This window comes from Alligator sinensis, unplaced genomic scaffold (genome assembly GCF_000455745.1).
Source record: "Alligator sinensis unplaced genomic scaffold, ASM45574v1 scaffold314_1, whole genome shotgun sequence".
Taxonomy (NCBI): domain Eukaryota; kingdom Metazoa; phylum Chordata; order Crocodylia; family Alligatoridae; genus Alligator; species Alligator sinensis.
In genome coordinates this window covers 248,658-258,859 of record NW_005842703.1, presented here as the reverse complement: position 1 = coordinate 258,859, position 10,202 = coordinate 248,658, and the positions used below count along the sequence as shown (strand labels likewise).

General features: G+C 42.2%; 1 protein-coding gene across 1 annotated transcript in view; it reads right to left on the bottom strand.

Annotated features, from left to right (window-relative positions):
- The window catches only part of LOC102385462 (cytosolic phospholipase A2 epsilon-like), a 50,428-nt gene that overhangs the window by 16,533 nt on the left and 23,693 nt on the right, over positions 1 to 10,202 (bottom strand). Inside the window, exons 8-13 of the mRNA XM_006034080.2 lie at positions 9,227 to 9,290; positions 7,061 to 7,224; positions 6,820 to 6,912; positions 5,174 to 5,211; positions 3,177 to 3,312; positions 633 to 769 (exon numbers count right to left, since the gene is read on the bottom strand). Of these exons, the coding sequence (XP_006034142.2) occupies positions 633 to 769; positions 3,177 to 3,312; positions 5,174 to 5,211; positions 6,820 to 6,912; positions 7,061 to 7,224; positions 9,227 to 9,290 (632 nt within the window). The remainder of the gene's footprint in view (positions 1 to 632; positions 770 to 3,176; positions 3,313 to 5,173; positions 5,212 to 6,819; positions 6,913 to 7,060; positions 7,225 to 9,226; positions 9,291 to 10,202) is intronic.

Genomic DNA, 10,202 nt, shown 5'->3' with positions numbered 1-10,202 from the left:
AAAGAGTGCTGGGATCAGTTGATCCCAGCCAGGTATTTGTCCAATTTGTAAACATTTCAGCGCAATGCAGAGGCTACTGTAAGAATCACCTAATGTGCTTCTAGCTATAAGAGAACTGAATGAAAACTACTGCATTTGAAGAGTAGACATATTGGGTGCCTGTAAATGCGCAGGGATACTGCTCTGATGTGCTGTAATTACAGTGCATCGGAGTAGGCTTGATTAATCAAGTCTGCTGGAGTGTACTAATTAGCGTGCTCCAGCAGCCTCCATGTCTTGTGTATTCAATGTCCCTGCACTTCAAAATAGCAGTGGGGACACTTTAACTAAAGTCAGTCAAACAAGCTTTAGTTAAAGTGCCCCCACTGCTATTTTGAAGTGCAGAATGAGGAATACACAAGATGCTGTGGGCACTTTAATTAGAGTGGCTCTCAGCTTCTCTAAAGCACTCCCATCCCTGGAGAACACATAAAGATACCCATAGAGACTGGGTTGTAGGGAAGCAACATTTAAGAAGTCAGAGTTCTAATCAGTATAAAGCTGTGTAAGAGCCCTAGGAAAGGTAGAATGACCACTCTGCAGCAGCAACATACATCAAAAGCAAATTAAAATTCTGATCATGTTCTCCTTACCATGTTGTGCCAGATAAACCAGCAATATATGAAATACAGTCTAAGATATCCAACTTCTGAAGAGCCAAAAGGCTTCCAAACATAGCTGTCATGGATCGCACTCCACCTGCTGTTGTCATGATTGCCACCACTGGTACCTGTTTAACACACCGAGGCAGAGAATTGGTTAAAAGCAATTATATATAAACATTTAAAACAGAGGAGAGAACTGATAACGTGTTCATATACAGTAATACTGAATCTCTTCAATGGACATGCTTACACAAGACGCTACGTTCCCACAGCAACAAGCTACGGCAACATAGCTCATCTTTATGGCAACATAACATCAGTGGGCATAAACCATGATACCACTGCTACTGCGCAGTAGGGCTGGAAATGACCTGTGCACTGTGAGGACGGCACAGTAAAACCAGTTACTGCACAGTCACTTAGTACTTGCTAAGGCAAGTAACTAAATGACCACGCAGTAACAACTGCACAATCGAGGGCACATGTAGATGCACCCAGTGTGACCATTTAAGCTTAAATAGCTCATTTCCTTCTTTGATATTCACCCTGATGTATTTATAGAAAACACAAGGCCAGATAGATTTGAACCTTTACAGACTAAACAATCAGAGACTTATAGCATTAGCTTTTGTAAGAAGAATTCTTACTACATCAGATGCTGTGAAAGGACTGCAGGAAGCAGAGCTTCTAAATAGAAAGCAGTAATTAGAATATAAAGGGGAGGGGAAAGGGGAGGAAAAAGAAGGGGCACTGCTGAGAGAGGCAAGTTGAGTAGGAGAGAGAAAAACAAAACAGTTAACCCATTGAGAGACACTGGGTTTATAAAATGTAGTCCAAGTAATGAGTAATAATCCATAGTCTTGGTTTAGACCATGTTTAACACAATGCAGTCTGTTGATTATTTTTTGTTCAACAATTTCCAATTCAAGTTCATTTTTTTAAGTTTTGTCATCTAAGAACAGCCGCTCTGAGGTCAGCAATGGAGTGTCCAGGGAGGTTAGTGTCCTGCCACTGGTTTTTTCTGTCTTTCTGGTATTGAAGCTAGGTTGGTTTTCATTCATTCTTACAAATAGGGATTGCCCTATCTGTCCATTGTAGAAATGGTCATTATTAATGACATCCAACCCCTCCTGGAAAATGATGACCATCTCAAGGTAGCCATGGGGGACAAACCTGTTCTGGCTTACATGCAGCCTCCCAATCTCAACAGAGTCTTGTTAGTAGCAAAGTACCCAACTCCTTTTCTCAATGAGGCCACAGACCTTGGTCTGGACCCAGGTGCCTGCTGTGCCCCCTCATCAACACAGACCACATCATCATTGGATCAAATACATTATTATAACATCCAAAGTTCATTTACCTGCACCTCTACCAATGTCACATACACGACCACCTGTTTATAGTGATGCTGTTGCCTATAAGACAGACAGATAAACCCCTGGCAGAACACTGTGACTTCCCTGGACATCCCATCACTGATCTTTAATTACAGCTCTTCCAGCTTGAGTTCATCATATTTGAATATAGATGACCAGAATAGTATACAATATTCTAAATGAGGTCTCAGCTGTACTTTCTACAATAGCATTAACATTTTACTATCTTTACTGGAAATACTGAATCTGGTCCATTTTAGGATCACATTTTCACAGCTGCACAAAATTGGTGTCTTTGCAGAGTATTCTTTGGGGGATTTAATAATATATAGTTGGTTCCCTCATTGGTTAGGGATTTTCTTGATAAATGAATAATGCATCACATAAAGGTCAAAGAAATACAGGAATTGCAAGTCTAAAGCAGATCATTGGTTCAGTTAACCCAGTAGCCTGCCTCTGACAGAAAGGGAAGAAAGTATAGCACCGCTCACATATTAACATAGTTCATGTAGTTAATTGTTTCCCATAATTTCACATGATGGGAAAGAAATGTCTCATACCCTCTGCCAACATGCAAAATGTGTCTGTATAGAGAAAAGAGGCTTGAAGGCAACTGGTCTCTATACCAACTTTTCTCTTGTATCCTATTGTCCTGTTTCCAAAAGAAATACTTTTCCATCTTCACTGTAGGGACAACTTTACCTCCCAGCTCTAATTTGTATTGTATCAGCAATTCTCACCATTAGCCTTCCTAAGCTTAGAGACCTCAGGAAGTACCAAGGCAAGTGGCTACCTAGTGAATGAGATCATAACATGTATATTTATGCCACAACTCCATTATGGATGTAAAAATGGCAGACTGATTTTTTGAAGACAGTTGCCAGTTAGCACCAAGTGCTGTAGCCTATACTACAGCTACAGTGGAGATAATAGAGAATCAAAGAGTCATAACCAATTTCCTGATGGCTTTCCTCCCGCCCACCATACCAATCCAATCTTGGGGCAATAGAGAATCTCTCCCATACATTTTATCCAGAAAGTTCTAGAGAGGCATAAATTCTGTCACAAAAAACATACCACCACCCACACTTCATTTAATGATCAATCTGTCAGTCACTTGGAGTATGTGCCACACCGAGGATTCTGCCCTTCATACCTCATCATCCTGCAGATCTTCCTCAAGTTGCAGAACGTTTTTCAAAGCAGCAGCAACCACTTTCTTCCTTTTACAAATGAAATCCTGTTCCTCTGCACACAGGTCAAACCCCAAGCGCACATCCAGGTCCTTGTGACTAATGCATAGGCCAGAACAAACAGCATATATTAATCAATCAATCAATCAATCAATTTCAGCTCTTCAGAGCAGATATTGAACAAATTCAACAAAAAAAAAAAAAAAGAATCGGGTTAACAGAAAAGCAATTCCCACTCTCCTGTATAAGACAAAAGATATAGGTGCAGAAAGTGTGAGAATATCTGAGTCCTATACTTCCACCCTCATGATTAGACATTACACTGGTAACATGGCCTAAAATATTTCACGCAATTATCAAAATTTCAGTAGGTCCAATTCTCAGCTCTTGTCATATAAAAGAGTTACATTGCCCCCATGCTGTGTAGGACAATGGACATAAAAGTTTCAGATTACAAATTACCCTTTCTACTGCAGCGGTCACATACAAAATGGTGAAATTATTGGGTATATGGGATGTTTTTCGAGGGAAGGGAATGTTAAACCTGCTGTCATGCAGGCAGGCTTTGTCCCCTTAATAGTCTTTCAGACAGTCCAAACCATAGTTTATAAGTGGGCTTGTGCTTGCAGCCTCACTGTCTGGTTTTGCTCCATTGGGAGCCCCCTCAACCAGTCTTTGGAACACAAAACATTAATCCTTGGTCCAAACAAACAAATGAGTAAAGCAAATCTTTAGCCTTTCTCCAGGCAGCAGGAGAGGGCCCTTTAGTCCTGACCATTCCTAGAAGTGAGCCTCTCTGGATTCAGTCTGCTTCCTGCCTCCTTCTCCCAGCTCAAGCCCTTTGCTCTTTCTCTGCTTGGGCTTTTAACTGCCAGCTAAACACTGACAGCTGGGCTTCTACCAGCTTCCTCATTTAAAGAGCTAGACCATCCTGCTACAAACAGTTTGTCCATACTTTGTATAAAGCTATTGTTTCAAGCTAGTTAGTCACCCATTGCTTTCTACAGCCACATCTATACCACCTGGGCTAAGTACAGACAGTCAAAAACCCTGAGGCTGAGTCAATTCAATCTTTGCAGGTTAGCCTAAACTGTGTAGACTGAACTGATAAGCAAGTGAATGGACATTCACTTTTGATTCCAGAAATGCAGCCACGTGCCTGCAGTGACCCACGCCAGGCGGTGGCGCGCCGCCGGGCGAGAGGGTGGGGGGGGGGGGGGGGTGGCGGCACTAGAGCATGCCTCCCTGCTTGGCTGGAATAGACAGCTTGAATCTGGAAGGGATCTGGAACAGAAATTCAATAGACTGATTTAACCTGTCAGTTAAGTCTGATGCTACATCCACCCAGGTTTATCTTAAATTGGTTTTGGCCAATTTGAAAGCAGTTTATGTGCACTTAACTTCTATTGTGTTACAGATTTGAGCCAGTTTCTGATCACTTATACGGGTTTATGTATAATTTCTATCCCTAGCCCTGCAGGGCAGACCTGGGAGCCCTGCCCTACCCCCTCAGACCTTCTCTATGTATAGTCAAACCTGCAAATTAGGTGGTGTAAACAGTATAGAGCAGGCCTAAGTGCACTCTCAGGTTCTCCGGAAACATGAATGTGGTGCTAGAATGTGTATTTAGTGCTGCTCTAAACCATCTACAATGACTGCATTGCAGGCTTTGGCACCCCTAGTAAGTTGGCAGGCCAAGCTTCTCAGCTGCGCTCCCAGGATTGCCCTGGGGGCTGTATGGCCATGGTCTATATGATCTGAGTAAATAATTTAGTAAAATCTGTGCTAATCATTTGTTAGCCCTGTACTGTATTTCAATTTTTGACTGAGTCAATTTAAAGCTTGCTTCATTTTGAAGTGATGGCAGAAAGCTAAAACATTGTCATATTCTTCTAAAAAACAGATTAGGATTACATAGACTGGGGTCAACATAATACTTGGAAATAAGTGAAAGACTTACCACTCTTCTGCTTTCACATAAACCCCATATGTTTTGTTCTGAGAATCAAGAATGAAAATATCAGAAGTGTAATTACCATTTGAAATGGAGTTTTGCATACAATGGCCCCAGCAACACAGTCTCACACCCACACAGTGTCCCTGGAGGGTCTCCCTCTCCCTTATATACAATCCCTACAGGGTCCCTCACATACACATACATGCTCACATACACATACATGCATGTACACGTGCACAGGTAACGCATATACACATGTGCACACGCATGCTGTGTGCCCCTGCAAGGGTCTGGGTCCAGGTTCATGGGAGTGGGAGTGGTTAGTGGGTCAGGGGGTGCTGGCAGGTGGATTTCCCCTGCCTACCTGGGTTGGCACAGCTTCATGGCCCTGGGACTGTGAAGAGGGACTGGGCTTTCCTAGCTTCTCAGCTGTCATGGGTTTGCTATGTCTCAGGCTACAGCAGTAAAGTGCAACCCTAGTCACAGCCTGTCTCCCTGGAGGGAGGGGGGACCAAAGCAATCCACGCTGGGACCCTGGAGGACAGCATAGAGACTTCTATCAATAGTGTAAGTGTACAAGTGTTCATTTAACTAGTAGAAACTCTACTGGAGGCAACTTCTATAGCATCATATGAAGAAGTTCCTATGAGACCCACCATTTTTGGTCCAGTGAAAACTCTTGAGCACTTAGATACATATTTTTTATCAGTGGACTTCAATTCCACTAGTAGAAATGTAATGCTCGTATACACCCTAAGTGATAAATCTGGTTTCAATATTACTACACGATTTACAGGAGAATATTCTCAGTCACTTGCTCCATCCAGACTGGGGACAGAGTGCCTAGATTGAAGTACTGCACAGAAAGACCTGGGGGTTACAGTAGACCATGACCTGGATACAAGCCAACAGTGTGCTCTTGTTGAAGAAAAAAAAAAAAGCCAACACCATACTAGGTTGTATTAACAGGAGCATCTCATGCAAAACAAGTGAAGTGATTCTTCCACTCTATTCGGCACTAGTGAGGTCTCACCTGGAGTATTATGTCCAGTTTGGGGCCCCACACTTCAAAAAGAATGTGGACAGTTTGGCAGGAATTCAACACAAAGCAACAAAAATGATTAGGGGCATGGGAGGCAATACTTATGAGGAAAGGCTGAAAAAACCTAGGGTTATTTAGTCTGAGGAAGAAAGGACTGAGAAGATTTTTAAGTCTTCAAATACCTGAAGGACAATTACAGATAGGATGGAGATGGGCTTTTCTCTGTGACTGTAGGGGACAGGACTAAGAGCAATGGCCTCAAACTGCAGCAGGGGAAATTTAGGTTGGAGATTAGGAGGAAATTCCTGACTGTGAAGGTGGTCAAACATAAGAACAGGCTACCTAAAGAAATTGTAAAATCACCATCCTTGAAAGTTTAAGAGCAAGTTAGGCAAACACTTGTCCGGAACGGTTTAGTCAGGGATGACCCTTCCTTGAGATGGGGGGCTGAAATCAATGACCTTATGAGGTTCCTTCCAGCCCTATTTTCTTATGATCCATAAGAATAAAGTGATTGTAATCTTTAATAATATTATTAACAACATATCTAGAAACCATGTACATATTGTTCATTAGTTATTCCAAAAGGCTGGCAGCTGGTACTCACCTGCACTACTGTTACTTTCTCTCCCAGGTTAAGTGAATTCAGATGCACAGTCAGGGGACCTTTTATATCCGTTTCCCTTTCATCTGTCCTATACTAAATACATATATATAAAAATAGAAGATTTTCATGAGAAGAAAATTATTTAGAATCCCATTGCTACCAAACTGCCACATGAAGACACATTTATGATGCTTCCTACAATTATTTTAGTTGTTTTAACTATATGTTATCAGTGACCTACATCACAGAAAAATCTCTTCTTTGGCAGAGTAATATCCAATTTTGATCGACTGTACTTCACATAGTGGAATATGGCAGCATCTAGCAGAGCAGGGCTGCTAGAGTCTAATGAAACTTTCTTCGTTCCTTCATAGGATCCTTCCACTGTGAACGTGAAATCTCTCTCTAAAAAAAAGAAACAAAGCATGCGGGGAATGTTAACAATACCTTCCCAGAAAAGCCTTTACACAAGCAATTAAAAATGCTCTAAGTGAAATCTTAGCCCTACAGAAGTCAATGACAGATATGGTAGCCAATAGTTTTGACTTCCATAGGGCCAACATTTAACTTTCAATATTTATTTCTCCCTACTTTTACTTTTTGTTTTTATTGTGCTTCTCTGCAGTAACACTGTGGATCATGTTTAGATGAAAACTCGGTATTTCAAAATGGCTTTCCTTGAGCTACGTAAAAATTGGATCATAATGAAGGAGTCTCACCCCGCTCCCCTGCCCCTCACCACCATAAAAATACTATCCATTCAGGATTCTCACAAGATCACTTGAGATGCCCAAAAAAAAAAATTAAATAAAAATAAAGTCACCTTTGAGTGAGTCCAGAATTGGAACTGGTTTGGGTTCTTTTTTGAACAAAAGTGTAAAGTACAAATACCTCCCCAAATTATTGTTTGATCAATTTGATGATTGATTGTTGCTCTGTTGTATTCATTTAAATGGCCCCTTAACATTAAATGGTGATGAAGAATGGCTGCATTTAAATGGACATATATGTCCAGAAAAAATGCTGACATAATGATGGGTTAATTAAGATGAAATTCTAGCACCACCTAGAATTAATTTATTGGGAAGGAATGAGACTGTTCCATAACTGTAATCTTTTATAATTTGGTGTAATTTAAATTGGTCATTAGATGTCTTAGTCATTCAGTCTGTGAGCTGAGATACCTACAAACTAGGAACTGAAATTCATTGAATGACTCCAAAGCAGCTTTCATTAGGTTTATCAGGATGACATGAATTCAACTGGACACTAGGGCCACATTTAGAAGAGCATGGACGTGTGGTATGTGATGCCAGAGACCCACTGTGGTGCCACACACCACACATGCAAGGTAGCAGTGTGGGGGATGCCTGCAGCACAGGTCGGGGGGAGTTGACCCTGGGAGATCCTGGGATCAAAAAAAATCCATGCTGAAAAAAAGCAGGGTGGCGCACATGGCGGCAGCTCATGCCGCCCCAAACCAGAGCCTGGCTAGTCAGAGCCACACTCCGGTTGCCAGCCAAGCTTCCTGCCATGGCTGCAGCCCTGGGAGGACCCCAGGTAAGGCTGCTGGGGCCAGCACGGGCATTCCCTAGGGCATTCCCCTGGGGCCAGCATAGGCAATCCCCAGGCATTTCCCACACATGGTGTGCCACTGCTACTTGTCCCTGGGGAAACAAAGGTCCATGCTCATCTGGATGTGCCCTAGGAGTTTTTAATACAGGAGTTAAGATTTTTCCAAACCCAAATGATAACTGTGAGAAGATTCTGCACTGACACTTGGTCTCCTTCAGTTAATTCATGAATGGCCAGATATATCAGGTTGGAGTTAGTCTAGGTTGCAGTCAGATTGATAATGGTAAGTTTTGCACAAAGCAAATAAATAAGTCCACGTGTACTTAATTCACCACAAATCTATTTCAATTACAGTAGTAAGTTCTTCTGGTAGGCAGTTTCTTAGAGGATAGCCAGGAAGACTACAGCTACCTGTCTGGGGACACCACAACAAGATGTTCAGAGAGACAAAGAGAAGGCTATCAGACAGGAAAGGATGGGATGCGGTATCCTGATTCAGAACAATGAAATGAGGGCAGATTCAGCTGGGTGAGATCATCTTTGTCTGTTTGCAACACAGCAGACAGACAGTGATACAGTGATGTGTCTGAGCTATTAAAATCATCTGATCTTTTCTCTCCTGAAATCTGCCTAGCTTTTAGCTGCTAATGGCACTTGCAGAAAGGTATACAAGATTCTCCTTTACCAGTGGATAGAACAGGCATCTTTTGCCAGTATGGTCTTTTTACAGGACCATGAGCAGTAGAATACCTTCTTCTTCCAGTACATGGAGACACTATCTACCACTTTTCCAATTTCAGTCATACAGTTATAACTACTTAATAAGTCTTACTTCTATGATCCGTCTCCTTTTTTCCTTCATCCACCTGTACTTCTAGACAGCAAACTTCTCGAGACTGTAAGAGATGGTCAAGAGAATAGTCAATGGCAGAGAATGCTACAGAAATGATTCAAGTGCACTGTCCTACTCTCTTACTATCACAGTATGGGACTGTTGTAGAGGGAGCAAGCTCAGCACTTGTGATATCTAAGGCCCTATCAACACTAATAAAGTTGTTGGTATTGATTCTCAGAACGTGTAAATCAAGGAAGCATGGTTACAACAAATGGAGGCAATTTACAGGCTGAGGACCTGGTCCATATAGTTTAATTATAGTGTGGCCCAGCTATGTTATACAGCTATTTTCTTTCCTCTATGAAACATACAGTTCAGTGATCACCTAATAATAGAATTCACCATAAGACGTCGAGTGGATAAGATAACTAGTAGGGTGAAAGTGCTAGACTTTAGGAAAGCTGATTTAAATGAACTCAGGCTATTAGTCAAGGACGCACTGCAGAGTAGGAGTTTTGAAATGATGGGAGCCCAAGCAGGGTGGCTGTGCCTTACGGAAACGATCCTTCGGGTACAAAGCGAGATGATCCCCATGCGGGGTAAAAGAGGGAAAGGGACCAGGAGGCTTCCCTGGCTGACCGCAGAAATCCAGGGCAGCCTAAGGGCCAAAAGGGGAGCACATAAAAAGTGGAAACAGGGAGAGATCACCAAAGACGAATATACCTCCTCTGCTTGTGCTTGTAGGGAGGCAGTTAGATGGGCCAAAGCTACCATGGAGCTGAGGATGGCATCCCAAGTAAAGGACAACAAGAAATTGTTTTTTAGATATATAGGGAGTAAAAGGAAGGCCCAGGGAGGAATAGGACCCCTGCTAAATGGGCAGAAACAATTGGTGACGGACAGGGGGGACAAGGCTGAACTCCTCAACAAGTTCTTTGCCTCAGTGTTCCTAAGTGAGGGGCACGACAAGTCT